The 19,782-nt window shown below is 43.2% G+C and overlaps 1 protein-coding gene across 3 annotated transcripts; it reads left to right on the plus strand.

The window, feature by feature from the left end:
* Positions 1-24: 24 nt before the first annotated feature.
* On the plus strand, positions 25-19,645 carry heatr5b (HEAT repeat containing 5B). 3 transcript variants are annotated; one of them, XM_041947322.1, is made up of 36 exons: positions 25-73; positions 420-584; positions 670-881; positions 1,522-1,630; positions 1,806-1,955; positions 2,627-2,798; positions 2,911-3,068; positions 3,155-3,449; positions 5,032-5,187; positions 5,543-5,793; positions 5,924-6,035; positions 6,139-6,291; positions 6,384-6,483; positions 6,660-6,769; positions 6,858-7,021; positions 7,234-7,409; positions 7,782-7,887; positions 7,985-8,175; positions 8,374-8,533; positions 8,713-8,902; positions 9,119-9,288; positions 9,379-9,523; positions 9,626-9,805; positions 10,129-10,380; positions 11,283-11,464; positions 11,572-11,640; positions 12,900-13,079; positions 13,177-13,417; positions 13,929-14,165; positions 14,443-14,570; positions 15,567-15,711; positions 15,913-16,185; positions 16,474-16,698; positions 16,826-16,977; positions 17,125-17,338; positions 18,233-19,645. In XM_041947322.1, the coding sequence occupies exons 2-36, from the start codon at positions 459-461 to the stop codon at positions 18,538-18,540; spliced, it is 6,192 nt and encodes a 2,063-aa protein (XP_041803256.1). In that variant the 5' UTR covers positions 25-73; positions 420-458; the 3' UTR covers positions 18,541-19,645. The 3 variants fall into 3 exon arrangements, with proteins under 3 accessions (XP_041803256.1, XP_041803257.1, XP_041803255.1); XM_041947323.1 differs by having other exon boundaries at positions 3,155-3,404; XM_041947321.1 differs by having other exon boundaries at positions 3,155-3,404; positions 9,119-9,523.
* The last annotated feature ends 137 nt before the right edge of the window (positions 19,646-19,782 follow it).

Consider the following 19,782-nt stretch of genomic DNA (forward strand, 5'->3'; position numbering starts at 1 on the left):
TATCAAGTCGGACAGACTTTAATGCGACACCACCGATACCCGTCGTCATTCATCCTGGGTTATCGAAACACAGGTAGGATGAACAATTTGATTAAATATGTCCCATATTTTTGGAGGGTGTTGTTGCTGAGATGTTTTTGAACAGATGAATACTTTAAAAGATGACGATAGATATCTAGTGCTCAGTTTTGGCGAGAGTGCGTAGCAGGAGTTTAACGTTAGCTTGTTCCTCGGAAGTACTAGCTAGCTTAGGTTGCTAACCAACTCGCCTATCAACAGCTTGAGGCAGGCAGCTGTCAACACAGAGCAGCAAGTGTTAACGCTACCCACCTTTGACAGTTTGGTTTGCAACATTGTGTACAACAAGTGAACGCAGATATATCTACTGACAAGGCACACCCCCTAATAAATCATTGCAGAGACGGGGTTGGACAGCACCGTGCTAACAGATCCTCGTCATGGAGCTAGCTCACAGTCTGCTGCTCAATGAAGATGCCTTGGCCCAGATCACTGAAGCAAAGAGGCCCGTCTTCATCTTCGAATGGCTCCGCTTCTTGGACAAAGTGCTTGTGGCTGCAAATAGGGTGACTATTCAGATTTTTGGCATCGTCTTTCTGACTGGGTTTCAGTAGAAGCAGTTTGTGACTTTGTTGTGTGTTTGAATGGCAGGTGGATGTGAAGGAGAAGCAGAAGAAGCTTGTGGAGCAGCTAACAGGACTGATCAGCAGTGCCCCTGGACCACCAACAAGAAAACTACTGGCCAAAAACCTTGCTACCCTCTACAGCATTGGCGACACCTTCACTGTTTTCCAGACACTGGATAAATGCAACGAGATCATCAAAAGCAAGGATGACACACCTGCATACCTGCCAACAAAACTGTAAGGTCCCTTTTCATCCTAGCACTGTGTATTTTCATGGGCCGTTTTATGGATGCGACAACTGTGTATATGCACTTGCATGAAGATATAAGCTGTTCAGCACTGCTTTCAGTGCTTCTGTCATATACTGTATGTCCACTTTCAGTGGTATAAGCAGTTAAGCCAAATGTTAATCTGCAGAATGACATTTCATGTTTTAAAGGGTGGGATTAAGTGTACATGAGCAGATATTATGCTGTGTTTATTGCTGGTATTAATTGAATCCAACAGTAGTTGAAGCTGCATCAGTGTCGTCTTGCAGGGTTTTATTCCTCATTCTTGTACACCTGCTTATTTCTGTCTAGAGTCAGGTGAACTGAGAGCGGTTGTGGGGTAAACATGAGGGTCAAGACCTCCTTGCTAAACCCTAAGCCACTGCTCTACTTTTTCAGTGTTTTAGTATACATAATAATTTGTTAGGAGCTTTAAGGTTAAATGCACCTCATGATGCAGGTTGTTATACTATTATCATAAATCATAAATAAAATAAAAGCCAGTCTGAATGTTCTCAAGAGGAGGCTTATGAATGTCAGACTATCTGGAATAAACAGCAACCCTCCATTTCCATTGCATCTGCTTATTACATTGCATTTTCTTGCAGTGCTGCAGTGGCTTGTGTTGGAGCTTTTTATGAGAAGATGGGCAGGATGCTGGGGAGCTCCTTTCCAGACACCATTAATAATCTTTTGAAAGCATTAAAGAGTGCAGAGGTATGACCTTTAAGAATACAACCTTGGAAATGGAATGCAGTATTCCATTTTCTTATAAAAGGAATGTATTACATATATAGGAGCAGTAATGGATAACTAAATAGATTTATAATTCAAAATCAGAGTAGATATTTATTTTAATCCTCTTGTTTTCACCTTTGCTTTGTTGATCTAGTCCCAAGGCAGAGGAGAGATCCTTCTCAGCCTGCAGAAAGTGCTCAGCGGACTGGGTGGAGCTGCAGCTTCATGTCACAGAGATATCTACAAGAATGCCCGCTCTCTACTCACAGACAGGTCCATGGCTGTACGCTGCGCGGTAGCAAAGGTTGGTCTCAGAAAAATGTCAAATGGAGCTGTGAAGGAATAAACAAAAATATTAGATTTAGTAAATGTGGTCAAACAAAAGGAAACATTATTGTTATGTCATATCCTGCTGAATGTTTGTGAAGGTTCCTTGCAACTGCAAGCATTGAACCTACACTTCATAGTGTAATGTTCAGACCTTTTCCCCCAAAATCAAACTTTGCTCCAAAAATGAGCAGCTTTTGTGTTCTTAACTTATTGAGGCCTTTTTTGGGGATCCTCCACTATTCAAGACTGCATTTCCTGGTCCTGTCATGAAGCTAAACGGAACATATGCTTTCTTGTGGTAATTGTTTGGGCAACAGTTTAATTTTTCCCTTTAGGAGATAAAGCCATGTCAGTAGCAGCACGTTCCACCATTAGAAAAAGAATACCACTGACATACATAGTTTTGCTATGTCATTTTTGTTGGCGGAACTATCTCTTCTCTATTGTGCAAGACAATTTCCTGTTCAGAAAACATGACAATTGTACTATATATGATCGTTTGTCCAACATATGTACAGTCTAAACTAATCATCAGTATCACCTGTACGTATCATCGCATGTCTTTAAGAAATGAGATGTTTCCTGTACATGCATAATGTAGATGTCACTAACAGGACACCATCTTACTTCTTCTTGCCTGATCAGTGCCTGTTGGAGCTCCAGAATGAGGCAGTATTCATGTGGACCACAGAACTGGAGAATGTGGCCACATTGTGTTTCAAAGCGCTGGAAGGATCTAACTATGGGGTTCGAGTGGCAGTGGCCAAGCTGCTGGGCACAGTCATGGCCACTGCCCTGATGCCCAAACAAGCAGCTGGTAGGGTGAAAGAGCTGATTTGTGATTGAGTGTTCATGTTTTGTTACTTTTATTTTATGTAGACTAGCTTGTCACTTTTATCCTTCATGAACTCAATCCTTTTTCTTCTCAGTGATGCGTCAGAACGTGAAGCGGGCCACTCTGGAGGAGGTGCTGGAGCTAATGGCCACAGGTTTCCTGCGTGGTGGATCTGGCTTTCTGAAGAGCGGAGGGGAGATGTTGAAGGGGGGAGGCTCTGTCAGCAGGGAGGTGCGGGTGGGCGTCACACAGGTGAGGTGAATTCTCAAACATGTGACTCTGAGACTGTGCTGTTTGATTCAACCACTTTACACATAAACGTTCTTTATCCTCCTCAGGCCTACGTTGTGTTTGTGACTACACTTGGTGGTCAGTGGCTGGAGCGCAACTTTGCCACATTCCTGTCCCACGTTTTGGACCTGGTGTCTCACCCACGGGCCACGCAGACACATGTTGAGGCTGTGTACTCACGCCGCTGTGTCTCCTTCATGCTACGTGCCACCCTGGGGGGCTTACTTGGAGAGAAAGCACAAATCGCAGCCGGCAAAGAAATCTGCCAAGCCATCAGCAAGCAAATGAGGGCTGTGGGTAAGGAGGATGGGGGGGAAATATCACGGTTCAGAGCATTACAGAGTAAGTACTCATCCATTATTATCACTTTTAATTCGCCCTTCATTCAGTTTCTAAAAGTCTTGCATGGTTTGCGCTTGAGTTGCATACAGAGCTTTTACTTTCTTGTCTTTTGTCGTGTGTGGAGATGGCTTTCCCTGTGTCTGCTTTTCCTCTTGCTTTCTGCCATCGCTTCTTTTGGATCTCTCTCTCCTCTCCTTCTTTACATGTCTTTTAACCACAAGCTGCATCACAATGTCATGTAACACTATCCACTGATGGCTCAGCATTTGAGCCACTCATGCTAGCATTACTGCAAAGCCTCCATGGCTGTTTGCCTGTGAATTCACATTCTGTTACTGCATTTCAGTCCCTAAGGAGCAGATAACATAACTCTTTCTGACTGTTGACATGTGGCTTACACCAGCAGAAAAGCAGCATGTGCCACTAAATTCCCTGACACATAGTAGGAAAAAGCCATTTCCCCCCACAGCAAAAAGACTATTTGCTAGTTTGTCCGTCATTTGGTTGTATTGATTTCAGTTCCTCCAAATTTCCACTTTTTTCTGCTTTACAACAACACATCAATCATGTTTATAATCACCATCATCTCATTCATGAAGGATGATTCTTACTCTGATTTGCTTTGCAACCTTTGAACTGATGTAAACTATGTCAAATATACAGTCCTTTGGTCATATTGATGTTAAAACAGAATTTGAATATGGTGTTGAATGTCGGTGTCTCTTATGATGTGGCCCTGGGCTTTTCACTATACTTGCTGCTTGTAGCTTTTCCACCCAGCTGGATCTGTGAGACTTCTTGAAATTAGACTTTGTGAAATATCTCTGCTAAAAGTAACTTGGAAAATGTTTCCTGGAGCCATGATGGAAGTGGGATCTCTTTGTATGTATACAGTTGGTTTTGCGCATCCTAAGTGGTGTGGAACAACATAGCTGCCACAGTTCAAGAAGCAGCTTGAAATATCTCCCTTAAGTTATTTAATTGACCTTTTCCTTTCGTGTGATATTTCATGACTGTTGCCTATTTAGAGCTCTGAGGATTTTTGAGGGTTTTTGATAAATGACCATCATATAAATTCAGATGAAGTTTTAGTGTTTTTCTCTTTCTGGCATTTATCCTGCAAGTATAGTCGTTGTTTCCTGTATTGTATCTTTTTTTTTAATGAAAAATTAATCCTCAGAGCTCTGTGTTTGTGGCACATTTTGCGGTGTTCCTCAGTATTTTAAAGGCTTCTACTTCTGCAGTTGCAAAACTTTGCTGATTGAAGATGTGTGATAGCATTTAGATGGACTAATGTGGCCAGCCAGTTAGGTTATTACAGTGTATTTCTATGTAATATGTCAGGGTATAATAATTGACTTTGTAAATCTGACAATAAGTGCCTTGTTTTAGGAAAGATCTCAGTCTAAGTTGCATTTTAGCGCAGGTCACCTTATCCATCAGTGCTGCATACATTCTGAAATCTAAACGTATTATCATATCTTTAAGGCTGTTTGATCTTGTTCAACTTGAAAACATTTGCATTTTATTCTGATAAACCCTTCTTGTTCGCTTCTCTGTCTCTGCCACGTGGTTTTTCCAGAGGCAGTTGTGAATGACATCAGTGGAGAGAACAAGGCCGGAGCGGCTGATGTCTCTGCCAGTCAGCATGTTATGGTGTGTGCCCTAAAAGAGCTGGGCAGTCTGGTTCAGAGCTTGAGTGCCACAGCTTCACCCCTCATCCAGGAGCCTTCTATAGGTGAGACACACAAAATATTAAATAAAAGTTTCTATAAACACAAAATGGATTTACTCAGAATAGAATTCTTCTAGCTGGAGTGACAGTTTGCTTTCTTAGCCAACTTGTATGACATCTGACGGCATCTTCTGTAGCTTTGGTAGTGTGTTTTAACATTCAATATATGTATTGAATGTTACTCCCTGCTGAGAGCTGCCGTTTGTAAATCTTACATCCACTTCTTTTACTGCTACATAAATACATAAAGTGCTTGATGATGTATATGCAATTGTGTATTACTGTCTCTGGTCAGAAGGAATGAATTTAGCCTGGATTCACTCACAACTTAAAACATATTCCATGTCCTCTTCCCCAGGACTCCTTGAAACTGTCACCTCAGTGCTGCTACACCCTAGCATGGCGGCACGTTTGGCGGCCGCGTGGTGCTTGCGGTGTGTTGCCGTGGCACTTCCGTATCAGTTGACCCCACTGCTGGACCGCTGTGCAGAGAGAATCAACAACCTGAAGAGTTCACCTGAGGCCGTGAGTGGCTACAGCTTTGCAATGGCTGCTCTGCTGGGAGGCGTACACCAGTGTCCACTCGGCATCCCCCACTCCAAGGGCAAGGTGCGTATCCTCAGAATGTAATCTGACTTGTTTCTTGTCTTGTGTAAATGTAATTAGGTCTTGACCCTCTGTACAAGCCTCACTGATTGCCCTATATGGATTTAAAGACTGAATGGTTCTTTACTTGCAGTTGGTGGTGAGCATAGCTGAAGACCTCCTGCGGACAGCTGCTCAGAATAGCCGACTATCCCTGCAGCGCACACAGGCTGGATGGCTGCTGCTGGGTGCCCTCATGACTCTGGGTGAGCCTCTCAGACATCTTTCTCTTATCTCTTTGCTTTGATTTGTCAACAGCACTCTCTCCCTTGCTGACTACACTGTCACCACATTTGCGTTTGTGCCCAGGACCGTCCCTTGTGCGCTATCACCTTCCCAAGATGTTGCTGCTGTGGAGGAACGTGTTCCCTCGCTCCCAGAAGGAGCTGGAGGCAGAAAAGGCCAGAGGAGACTCCTTCACCTGGCAGGTCACCCTGGAGGGCCGAGCAGGAGCACTTTGTGGTAAAGAAACACACCTCCCTGTATAGCTGCATATGCTCTGTAACGTCAGCAGACACAATTCTGACCAGCTCTTGTGTTCCCCTATTCTGCAGCCATGCGTAGTTTTGTGGCTCACTGTCCCGAGCTGCTCACAGAAGATGTGATCCGTAGACTGATGACTCCCATTGAATGTGCCATGACCATGATGTCTCAGTGAGTGTGATGCTTTTAAATATGACCATCTGTTGACCACATAAAGATAGGGATGTTTTTTGATGGAATCTTCCTGCACACAGTTCATTAGATTTGTCTTGTATGATAGCTATTTCCTCCATTTCTTTCATTGTTGTTTTCAGTCTAGTGATTGAAATGTTTTGTCATTTTGTCAGTGTACCTGCCATCATTAAGGTCCATGGCGCTCACCTGAAAGCAAGTGCAGCAATGGTGAGGCTCAGGTTGTACGACATCCTGGCTCTGTTGCCCCCGAAGACCTATGAAGGTAACACAGTCACTTCTGCGTGTTTTTTTCAACAGAAGTTAAGCACCTTTATGGGAGGTGTTTTAAAAGCAGTGATCTTCTTGTGTAGGCAGCTTCAATGCCCTCCTGAGGGAGCTGGTGGCAGAGTTCACTTTGACGGACAACTCGGCTAACACTACCACCTCCTTGCTGCGCTCGCTCTGTCACTATGACGACAGTGTACTCATGGGTTCCTGGCTACAGGAGACTGACCACAAGTCCATAGAGGATCAGGTGAGTGAAATCATCGACGATGTGACAAAATCCAAAATACACTACTACTATATACTGTATTGAAAGAATAAATGTAGATGTGTGTGGTTTAGATTCTCATTGTCTTTTCTAAATTGGTTAACAACAATTATCTATACATAACCTTATCCTTTATATCCATTATATAATGTCCTCATCAACGTTGATAATACTGTGTGATTGTTCCTAAACAGCTGCAGCCCAACAGTGCGTCTGGCAGCGGAGCTCTGGAACACGATCCCTCCTCCATCTACCTGCGTGTCCCTGTAGGCGAGGCCATCCCAGGGCCTCTCCCTTTGGGTGTGTCAGTCATCGATGCTTCAGTGGCCCTTTTTGGTGTTGTTTTCCCCCACGTGTCCTTTAAACATCGGTGAGTAGTTGTTTTTTGGGACCAAAACTTGTGGTGCGTGGCAGCATTTGTGTTGATTTGTCCCAAACAGCCGGAGTAGTTTCCCCTCCACTAAGCAGTCAACAAAGAGAGACTATAGTACAGGTCGGCACCTCTACAGCTAGCTGCTGCAGACAGGTTGAAGTGATGATAAATCTGCTTTTTAATCCCAAAAGCTAGAAAGAAATAAACTCTGAGCTCTCCTCCCTTCTGTAAACACCTCTGGATCAGAGCAGAATCCGGTGTGACTGCGGGTGTTTATTCCCCGACTCTCAGCAGCCGTCTGCCAGCTTCTGTTCCACCACTCCGGCCGTTGTTTGTAATATATTTTACCGTACTTTGTATACGATTTAGGCTGCAGATGCTAGACCACTTTGCAGAGTGTATAAAGCAGGCCAAAGGAGTTCGGCAACAAGCAGTCCAGCTGAATATCTTTACTGCAGTGCTTAGTGCCCTCAAGGTGAGAAAAACTGCTTTATATCCAGGAATATCTTGTTTCATTATTCAGGTAATATATACAAGAAATAATATACCTTTTCCTTCCTTTCTGACTGAAGGGTTTGGCTGAGAACAAGAGTACTTTGGGCCCTGAGGAGGTGCGTAAGTCGGCCTTGGCCCTGGTGATGGGAGCATTGGACAATCCCAACCCCATCCTGCGCTGTGCTGCCGGAGAGGCTCTGGGCAGGATGGCTCAGGTGGTGGGAGAGGCTACCTTCATCGCCAGAATGGCCCAGACCAGTTTTGACAAGTAAGCATTTCATACATGTATTAGGCTCTCTTTATTCTGTTCTTTTCTCATCTCTCTTAGGTCAAAGATGTTTTCAGGAAGATAAATGTTTCGGTCTTTGATTGCCCTCATAAGCCGTCTTGAACTGAATCTAGTTTATCTTCTCTATCCTTGGCTTTAATTACGTGATTCATATCTCTGTTCCTCCTCTATTTCCAGACTGAAGTCGGCTCGTGATGTGGTATCAAGGACAGGCCATTCACTGGCTCTTGGCTGTCTGCATCGATACGTTGGGGGAATTGGCTCAGGCCAGCACTTAAAGACCAGTGTCAGCATCCTATTAGCTCTGGCCCAGGATGGATCCTCTCATGAGGTCCAGGTACAGTGAATTAATCAGGAGGGATGGATTTAAAAATTTGCTCATAGTTGAATGAGAATAAGAGAGTTGGAGTGGTCTGAACTACTGTATGTTTTTTTCTGTAGTTTCTGCATTATTGTTTGATTTGCTTGTGCTTGTTACACATCGCTAATTCAAATATTCTCTGTGTATTTTTTCAGACATGGGCTTTGCACTCTCTGGCTCTGATTGTGGATTCTAGTGGGCCCATGTACAGAGGCTACGTGGAGCCTACACTGTCCCTGGTACTCACCCTACTCCTCACCGTGCCCCCGTCTCACACAGAGGTGCACCAGTGTTTGGGCCGCTGCCTGGGAGCTCTCATCACTACTGTGGGACCAGAATTACAGGGTAACTGTGACAAAAAACAAATTCACAAACCTCCTTTGTCTCTCCGCCTGTGTAAATGTTATGTACCCTTTCCTGGCCAGCAGGTGGCAGAGAAATCCATTTTAACCCATGACATGCTTCTGAAGCAGAATTGAAGACATTACTGTGTATCCTCCAGCTGCTAGAATACTCATTCTTTTTGTCTCTTTTCCTAACTGATGACATTGGGTTTGCTAGGAAATGGAGCCACTATCTCCACCATCCGCTCGTCCTGCCTGGTGGGCTGTGCCATAATGCAGGACCACTCTGACTCCCTTGTGCAGGCAGCTGCCATCTCATGCTTGCAGCAGCTGCACATGTTCGCTCCACGCCATGTCAACCTGTCCAGCCTGGTGCCCTGTCTCTGTGTAAGATATAACGAGTTTCAAGCTACTAATACAGTAGTTATAGTTTGTTCTTATATTTATCCTAATTTCCTACTGTACTGTGGGTTGCAGGTGCACCTGTGCAGCTCTCACCTGTTGCTCCGTCGTGCTGCTGTGGCCTGCCTGAGACAGCTCGCTCAGAGAGAGGCTGCAGAGGTCTGCGAGTATGCCATGAGCCTGGCGAAGAGAGCAGGAGACAGCAAAGACCCTACAATCAGTGAGTTCAAATCCTAAACCTGATGAGACAATTCTGTTTAGTCAGTATACACCTCAGTGAGGCACTGCAACTCTCACTGTGTTGACTTTGTCCCTGTTTCAGATCTGAACATCACAGAGACCGGTTTGGAGGGCGTTCTTTTTGGCATGCTGGATCGGGAGACAGACAGGAAGCTGTGTTCTGATATCCATGACACACTGGGCCACATGCTGTCATCGCTTGCTGTGGAAAAGCTTTCTCATTGGCTGAAACTCTGCAAGGATGTCCTGGCAGCAACTACAGGTAAATACAAAACTATAAAATATGACACATAACCATTTTCTGTCTCTAAGGAAATTAAGGCTGGAACCAAAAACAAAATAAGGACTGTATCACATAGCAATCAATTCAAGTTTAACTCTATAGCCCAATATCAGTTTAAATGTTTTGTGAATTTCGGGCCAACATCAGCCAAGGCTAAAGCATGTCACATTTACAGTATCAGTCATTCCTTTCGAGTGAAGCAAAAACAAGCACAAGCAATGAATTGGACAATGCTTGATGTGATGGACTAAATCTGCTCTTTTAAATCCTTACATCATAAATGTGTCTGTCCCCTCTTTCAGATGTAGGAGGAGCCGTTGTATTCGAGGTGGAGAAGGATGAGGAAGACTCTGAGAAAAAAGATGAGATGGATGACGACACCATGTTCACAGGCCTGGGTGAAGATGACAAATCCAAGCCCTCCGTGGCGCCGCGCTGGGTGACGAGGGTATTTGCCGCGGACTGCTTGTGCCGCATCATCCTGTTGTGTGAAAATGACAAAGCACACTTTGACCTGGCAGCTGCCCGCTCTGCACAGGCCAAGAACCCCAAAGGTACCATTCACCGTGCTCCCAACAGAGTAGCTCACAGTTCACCTCAGGAATTGGTAATTGATTTATGCAACCTGTGATCTCTTGTCTGTGCTTCGAATGGATTTTCTAAAGTCATGTTGCATACATAGGCTTTCCACTAATGTAAAGTCCAGCTTTTAATTTGGCACAGACTGTTGTGGTTGCTAGAAAATTAAATGTAAATTTGTTATTTTTTATTTTTGTTTTACATATCTTTTTGCGACCTCCAGGCAGTTCAAGTGTCAGCTGCTGGAAAAAAAATCACTCATGTGCTTTTATGTCAAGATGGAACAAAGCCAGATATGAGTAAGCAAAAGTGGAAGGGATTTTTTTTCTCACTGTGACAGATAGAGCAGCTACTTTTTATATAAGCTCCATCAAAATAAGGAAGCATTGTACAGGCTAGACAGTAAGAGCTCAGTGTAATGATTTTGCAGCTCTGGAAGCAGCTAACCCAAGTTTACTGACTGGGATTGAGTGGATGGTTGGTCTGCATGTTGGTGTGTCCAACTAATCCCTTGAAAGGTGCACTTCAGCTAAAGTTGAATTAAATCTCTCTCGCCTCAAGGTCGATGCGCAGTTCCTTTGAGCCACTGGAAGCGCATACTGAAACTTTAAAAACTGACTTGTTGTGTTTGTCTGCATTTAATCCTCAATTCAATCTCACAAAGAGGAAGGTGTTACAAAAGCGAACACAGAGGGAAGCAGCAGCTGTACCTTCATGCTGATGTACAACTCATCATCAAAGGATTACTAAAGCAAATATTTAACAGTGACTGGCAAGTGTTGAAATGACAAGAAATCGTTGTAAATTCGAGTTTCTGATTTTTATTTTCTTGCATTTCTTTTCCTCACCCACTGTTTTTTCTCCCATCCCTGTTCAGGGGATCAGTTGGTGCTCCATTTGTCTGACCTCATCCGTATGGCCTTCATGGCGGCCACAGACCACAGTAACCAGCTGCGGATGGCCGGCCTGCAGGCCCTGGAGGACATCATTAAAAAGTTTGCCTCCGTACCAGAGCCAGAGTTCCCAGGGCATGTTATCCTGGAACAATACCAGGCCAATGTGAGTCAAAAACACATTGAATTGCATTATGCTGCATGATTAAAATAGCACAGTACATGTGAAACGAACTGAGAAGTGAACTTTGTACCGATCATGTATGTGTTTAGGTTGGAGCTGCCCTCAGGCCTGCGTTTTCACCTGATACACCGTCTGACATAACGGCTAAGGCATGCCAGGTAAGACGCTATACTTTATTTATGACCATTAAGACGTTTTGTGCCCCTGTTTGAGGTCTGTTTCTATTGTAACATATATTCAACTTAACAGCCCTCAACATACATTATTATAGTATGATGTTGTTTTTACAGCAATGCTACTGCAGTAGCGGTTAATTGCCACTGTGCAGTCAGTCATCCCCTTAGAACCCAGCAATGTCAAATTTTCTGCCTTAATGCTCTTTGACTTATTTGACTGATGTAAAGAATGAGTGACAGTGGAAAATAACAAACATGCCTGTCAGCAGTGTTCTTTAAAAAAGCTCTTCTCTTTGACATTCCCCTTCGTGTTTTTTGTCCACTAAGACCATTTCTGTTCTTTCTGAGGGCCGAAAGCTTGATGTCAGGGTCGAATTTCTCTAAATAGAATGATTAACTTAGGAGGGCAACAACAACAAAAGGGCATACCACATGACAGAGAAATTTCACTGTAGTTTCAATTTTACGACTGCTACAAAAGTAATCCCACTGAATCAGGACCCACTAGAAGTGTGTGGCGATGTACTGAGATTCTGCCTTCCACCAATATTTTCACATTCTCTTCTTATTTTGCATTGTCCGGGACATTTCTGAGCTACAACCTTTGAGCCAATGGGTTTGTAGCCCCCAGCCAATAAATACTAACAATGGGGTCTGAACAAAAACAATTAGCTAATGTTGCTGTAGGCTTGTTGACTGCTGTCTGTAACTCAACAGATTACTAGGCACTATAATTAAGTTATTTTCATGATGTTTATTGTCTACTACTATGCATATCAGCAAGCTGGACTCAAGATGTTAAAGTCACTGGTTAATTAGAGCCACTTATCCTGCATAGTATACCTTTGAATAAGCAAACGGGTGGCAAGGTGTCTCGCAAAGAATATTTGCATTGTAACACATTTGTAAGTTTCCTTAAAGAAAGCCTTCTCAGACTGCTGCCCTTGGCTGCCTGACACTCTAATAGCAGCTCTCCTCAGAAGGATGTAATCTTTCAAATGTGCTCCACCTGTGCAGCCCTAATGTGTCAGTGCTTTTTATTGATAACTGTTATTTGACACCCCCACCCTCTTTGGCAGCATGTATGACAGCTACTTAATCTTGAACACTCTGCTATTTAATGTAGATTTTTAATTTTTCTTGAGTGTTGTAAGAGAAGTTACAGCTGAAAGGCCGTGGCCGCTGTATACATCCAATTTGTTTTTTCCATTTATTACCATGACTCCTCTGTGTGAATACAGGTGTGTAGTACGTGGATTGGCAGTGGCGTTGTGAGTGACCTCAACGACCTGCGGCGAGTCCATAACCTGCTTGTGTCATCGCTGGACAAGGTGCAGGCTGGGAAGGGCTCATCCAGTCAGCTGTACAGTGAGAGTGCTACCACGATGGAGAAACTGGCTGTGCTAAAGGCATGGGCCGAGGTGCGACAGCGGACCCCCGTCAGAGTACTGTCCTATATTTGTTACACTGCCTATGTAAATAATAAAGCTGACGACACACACCGGCTCGCTTTCTCAGGTGTATGTGGTGTCGATGAAGATCAAGAAAGAGGCTGAGTCGAAGCCTGCCAGACCAGTCCGAAGTGCAGACGACGACGAGGATGAGGACGATCTGGGAGCCGACGTGCTTCCACCTGACAGCCTCATCACTTTGGTGCAGCCAGAGCTGCCCTCGCTGAGCCGCCTGTGGCTGGCCATGCTGCGAGACTACGCCCTGCTCACTCTGCCTGCTGAGTTTTCCAGCCAGCTGCCCCCTGACGGTACGAGACAGATTCTCACTTTATTCCACAGGAAATTAAATTATATATTAGATGTCTTAGGTCAAATATGGATCAAATGTCTTCATGGATGCATGGATACGTGTAAATAACAAGCTTTCTTATAGTATATGGGATATGTAGCACTAGTTCTTGAGTTCTTTGCTCTGGTTTTGGCCCCATAAAAACTGTGCTCTTATTCTCCAGAGGAAAAAAAAGACTTCAGTGGGAATTAGACAGCTTTTAATAAAATAATCAACAAAACATCTCCCAGATTACTGTCAGGTAGCTGTTTTGATGGGATAAGATGTTCTAGCACATTGTTGGAGCTGTCTTTGTTTATCAATGGGTGAAATGTAATAACATATAATATTTCAGATGGCCTAAACGCAATTTAGGAGCATATATTTGAATGTCAATGAGTGACAATAAGGTTCATTTGTTAACAATTCAATTCACATTTTAAAATAATATAGTCAGAACAAGTCCCATTGTTGTGTGTGTGTGTGTTCAGGCGGCGCGTTTTATACGCCAGAGACTATAGACACAGCAAGGCTCCACTATCGCAGTTCTTGGGCCCCTGTCCTGCATGCTGTGGCTCTGTGGCTGAGCAGCACTGGGTTTGGAGCTGGTGAAGAGAAAGAGGAGATCCCCTCAGCTCCCTCCAAGACACCTGCCCTCCCTCAAGGAGCCTCCTTGACCACAAAGACCTTTGAGGAGTCGGTGGAAGACAGGATGCATCTAATGTTGGGTAAAGAAAGGCACATTGTTTATGATATATAGTATTCATGTTACTGTGTTTTTGTTTGTTTGGTTGTTTGGGTTTTTTTGGTAATCGGGTATTATATAGAGGAAACACACCCACCCTAATATATGTAGTATTCTTCATAATTCATCCGATTGTCTTAAGAGAAGCAAAGCGGAGCACTTTTTCACAGTGACTGCTTTTTGTTTACCTTACAGCCATGGAACCACAAAGAGAATAGCATGAACACACCCTTAGTGCGTTTCCTTGTTCTGTCTCTCAGGTGTCAGTATAGAGTTTCTTTGCTTCCCCCGGCCCGAGGAGCCCATTGAACATGTGATGTCCTGCCTGCAGGCACTGTTCACTCTGCTAGAATCTCCATGTGCAAAGACCCACATCGCAGAGGACCAGGTAAAGACACAAGTGCAGAAATTACATACAGTACATTAGGAAGAGACACAGTATGGTGGAAGATTTGTATAACTATCCTAGAAATTGAATTTCTTTAACACATTCAGTGTAACGTTTTAAATAAAATACACATATATGAATAATCTGCTGCTATTTATATTTGCTTGTTTGGATTTTGCAAGCTCTTTAAAAACTCTGTTTAAATTTGCTAATAATAAACTGTATTACTGTCATATGGTAATGGAAATTCATGCACTGCACTAAAGCAAAGTTACACATTCAACTGACAGGGTGTGACTTCCAGTGGGTGGCTTTGTTGATTGCAGATAGATGTTTCCTAAGTATCAAATAAGAAACTGTGGATTTTATCCATTGCCTCTATTATTTACACCTTGCAGTAGTTATTTCATTGTTGTAGTTCAAGTGATACATTTACTTGTGACCGATGAGCACCTTAGTGCAAATACCCGGTAAATACAACAGGGTCGTGTGATGTTTACTGACTTTGCGAGTTGACAAGCATCACTCCAATGTTCCATTAAACAACTGACCGCCACACAATGGATGCTGGGGTCTTCAAAGGATATGTAGGTCGTGTCGTCCAAATTCAGAAAGAAGGTTTTGTTTCTCGGCTGAATTTAGAGGAGCGTTTGAAATGGGACAGGTCCTTGCCGGCCCTGTGAGTGTGGATCCAGCCCCTTAAAGTAGGACACAGCATGTGTCACTCTGCTGCTGCGTCCACACCGTTATTACAGTCTCCCGTCACAGGCTAAAATCACATGCAGCGTATGTGTATGTCTGTGTATGTAGATTTTGTGTTCATTGAATAGCAAAAAAAAAGGTACAACTGTTAACATACAGTAGGGAAGTTATTAGATGTTTTTATTGGAGACCAGACCAGATGAGTATGACATGTCAGGCATTATGAATGTAGGGTATATTATATTTTCCCAGTATTTTACAGTGTCATTACTGTATATGTTATTTCTGTTGTAGCTGTTGGCAGTGGAGCTCCTGAACGTGCTCCACAGACTGCTGCTGACCCGGGATCCTCCTGCTGTACAGCTCCAGGTCACTGCTGTCGTACAGGAGACCATCAGGGCTGCGCAGGACCATCTGCAGCGACAGAGGACCACCAAGGGTCAGGAACTAACACATCCTACAGCCTTGTTTACATAGCATTATATTACACCTTAAACACAAAACTCACCGTGCTGTTTTACTTCATCTGAAAGATGACTGAACAAATGATCAAGTTCATGTCGAGTTTAATATTCATAGCAGAGTTGTTTCAATTTTGAGGCTGTTTGATAGATATAGGTCACTATGTTATATTGTTCAGGCAAAGAGGAAGAAGGCGAGAAAGACTCTCAGCCCAGCCTAGGGGAAGGAGGAGACACAGGAGAGCTCGTCCCTGGCAAGTCTCTGGTGTTCGCCGCCATGGAGCTGCTCGTGTTCATCCTGGTCCGCCACTTACCACAGCTTAATACACGTGTGAAGGAGTCACCCAGCCATGTGCCACTCAGACCTCAGCGGCTACCCGAAGAAAGTGCACGCCTGGTGGCGAACACAGTTTCCATCCTGGCAGAACTGCCCTCCCTCTGCTCTCCTGCTGGTGAGGCCCAAGGCAAACTGTTACAATACACACACACACACACACACACACACACACACACACACACACACACACACACACACACACACAATGCAATACATGAAAAAGACACAATGTTTTATTTATGACTATTATAGCCTGCTTGGCATTACATTATACCCTGCATTGTTCAAGTTTGTGTATACTAATGATACTGTATGTGTTAGTGTGAGATTAAGAGTACGTATGAATGTTATTAGCATAGCGGTGTTCACAATGACATCTCACAGTTTCTTTTAACCTGTGCAGGAGGCATGACCATCCTACCTACGGTGCTCTTCCTAATCACGGGTGTGCTGAGGGAAACTGCAGTTAAGACTGCTGACAACTCGGTGCCTGTGCCCGTGTCAGCCGCCCTGCAGGGCATCAAGACCATCATCACCTCCCCACTGGCCCGGATGGAGAGCATGCAGACACAGTGGACTGGCCTCGTGAGGAGCAGCCTGGCGTCTGTACTCGAGCACTCACAGCCAGGTAAGCAAACATACACACAAACACACTGTTGACTGGCTTCTCTGTGGAGGGGGCAAGAAAAAAGTATGACATCATTATTCATTAGTATTAGTATTCATCAGTATGCATGCTTTTTGCCGTTCTGTAGACGAGTCCAGGCCTGACATGGATGAGGTCAGTATGCTGACAGCCATCACGCTCTTCCTGCTGTCTGCCAGCAATGAACTTGTTGGAGTAACAGTCCTACAGAAGGGCTGCATGGACCGCTTCCGAAATGCCCTCAACTCTAGTGATCCCTGGGTAAGCGCCTATGTGTACAAACACAGCTGAAGTGTGACAATCTCAACTTGGGCAAAGTCTGAATGCATGAATCAAAACATGTATTAGACCTTCCAGAAGTGTATGACATGTTAAGTGTGTGACTTCTTTTTTTTTTTTGTGCCACAGGTCCAGGCACGGTGTTACCAGCTTCTGTTATCAGTGTTTCAGCACTCCAATCGTGCCCTGTCTACTCCGTACATCCACGCTCTGGCTCCACTCATGGTGCAGAAGCTGAAGGCAGTGGAGCGCAGTCGGCCAGGGACCGCTGTGGAACTGCAGGCTGTGCAGGAGGGAATCAGGGTCCTGGAGAATCTGGTCAACATGGGTGAAGAGCAAAACCGTAAGTGTGCCTCTGCCTAATGGACCACAGAAGTACCGTATTTGTTCCATTAAAGTGTTTGGCTCCATTAAAGTAGATCTCTTAAAGTATTTAGCTCAGTGCCTTTAGATGTGTGCTGTCAAAGATCAGATCAATAGAGCATTAAATGCTAAGTTTAGAATCTCTGCACTGGTTTACTGTCAGTTTTTATATTGATTTCAACTATACAGTACAGTATAGTACTATACAGTATTACGTATTATATATTATTTATTCATATTTACACGTTTTGTTTTGTGTTATCCTCAGTTATGTTTCTTGTGTTTTTATTTCCCTGGAAAAGCAAACTGCACTGCATACTTGAACAAAAGGTGCTATAAAAAAGTTGATTGATTTTGAATTTGACTTATATTAGCAGTGATGATAAGCGGTTACTTGAAAATTTAAACAATTATTTGATTACCAAAATAGCCGATAAATTTTCTGCCGATCAACTAATTAATTCATCATTGCTGCTCTAAATGCGTTTATTATGCAACTTATTATTGATGATTAACCTCTGTGAGATCTGATGAGTTTCTGTTCATTCTTTCTCCAATCTTGTCAGAATTGCGCACTCGAACATGAATAGTTCCAGTCCAGCCAGTTTGTCATTTCCCTTCAATATTATGTCAGGTTACTTGCAAATACAACTACACAATTTATCACCTAGCATTCAGCAATTGATGTGCCAGAGCCTTTTGGTAACCAATATTTCATGCATCTGGTCTAGCAGTGTTGGTTTGGATTTGTGGCCTCAGTTCCATATGTGTTCAGTGCAGTTAAACTCTCTAATTCTCTAATTCTAACTCTCTAATTAGTTTTGCTGTGAGTCATTATCTTTTTTTAATGTCTCATTGTTTTTGTGTTTAATAGGGGTGCAGTTGCTCGCTCTTCTTGTACCAACTCTCATCTCCTACCTTTTGGATGAAAATGCTATCTCCTCTGCACCCCAAGTCTCCAAGAGCCTGCATGATTTTGCCCTTCAGAACTTAATGCGGATTGGGCCCCTCTATCCAGCTGCCTTCAAGATAGTAATTGGTGCCGCACCTGAGCTTAAAATCCGTCTGGAATCTGCTATACGGGCCAACCAGGCCAGCAGTAGAGCCAAAGATGCAGCCAGGCAAGCTCAGCCAACTGTGCAAGCCGCACCAACCATCAAACTCAAGAAGAGCTTCTTCTGAACTCTCCCAGAATGCACTGTACACTCTCGCAGCCTAGTTTAATGTTGTCTTTTTTGGTCCGTTTTGTTTTCTGTCAACAGAGCAGCACCACGTCATGTCTACATCAACTGGAGTTTCTTAAGAGTATTTATTTATTCTACATCTTATCTTTGTTTCTGATGGATGAGAACTCTTGTTGAAGTCAAGGAGGCAATGCTGTAAATATCATTAAAAAGTATTTGAATGTTGACTTTACTAAAAGCTCACTTTAAAATCTGTAGAAAATTTTGATTGTGTGAATGTATCATTTCCGGACTTGATGCACATTTATAAAGGGATACAGTTTACATTTCTGTTTTTCTGTAGGTTTCTATTTAATTTTTATTTTTTTGATCTTGTCCTTTTTGTCTGGTCATCCTCCGTCACTATCCAAAAATCAATGTTTATACTGTGCCATTTTTCTCTGTGATTTTGCATCACCATGAACATGGCTTATTCCTTTAGATTCCAATCATGCATGTTGAATGGAGTTGGTTCAATATGTGGCCTTCTGGTCTGCTGATTGTTACTGATGTGAGTTTCTTTATTTGTTGCTTTTTCTTTTTCTTTTTTTTTTTGAAAAGTTGTTTTGCTCTTACATTATGTTGTATACATTCCTACTACATGTTCTTAAACATAACTGAGAATTTGCTTTTGATCATTATTTTGAGCCCAGAAGATTTAGATTTTATTAGAACCCTTTGTACATTTAATGCATCGTGCTTTCAAATTGTTTTTTGGCAGAAATTGTATTTCTCACAGAGACAGTTAAAGTCTGCTGATAAATCGGGGAATATGATTAACAAGTACATTAGTTAATGTGTGTGCTGCATATCATACAGATGGCTTTCTGCTTAGAAATGATTTTTGATCCATATCTGTTTATGTGTAATAGCTACATGAATGGGTCTGCATCAGCTACCATCATAAAAGTGGCAAATTTGTTGAAATGGCCCTATGTAATATTCCACCCTCATTTCTTTGAGATGTGAATAAAGTTGCTTTGACATCATGGTGCTACCTGTATTTGGTTACACATTTTTACCTAGTTTGGGGAATAAATACTGATGCCGGATCTGTAACAGAATGTACGATTTATGTTAACCACTGATGAAAGTGGTAAAATAAACATGGCGACTGTGCCCCTCCGGTATGTCTGGATACTTGAATCGAGCGCGTCCAGTCAACATGCTGTGGGCGTGGCCGTTGTTACTGACGTCATTC

The sequence above is a fragment of the Chelmon rostratus genome, chromosome 11 (genome assembly GCF_017976325.1).
Source record: "Chelmon rostratus isolate fCheRos1 chromosome 11, fCheRos1.pri, whole genome shotgun sequence".
In the NCBI taxonomy this organism is placed as follows: Eukaryota; Metazoa; Chordata; class Actinopteri; order Chaetodontiformes; family Chaetodontidae; genus Chelmon; species Chelmon rostratus.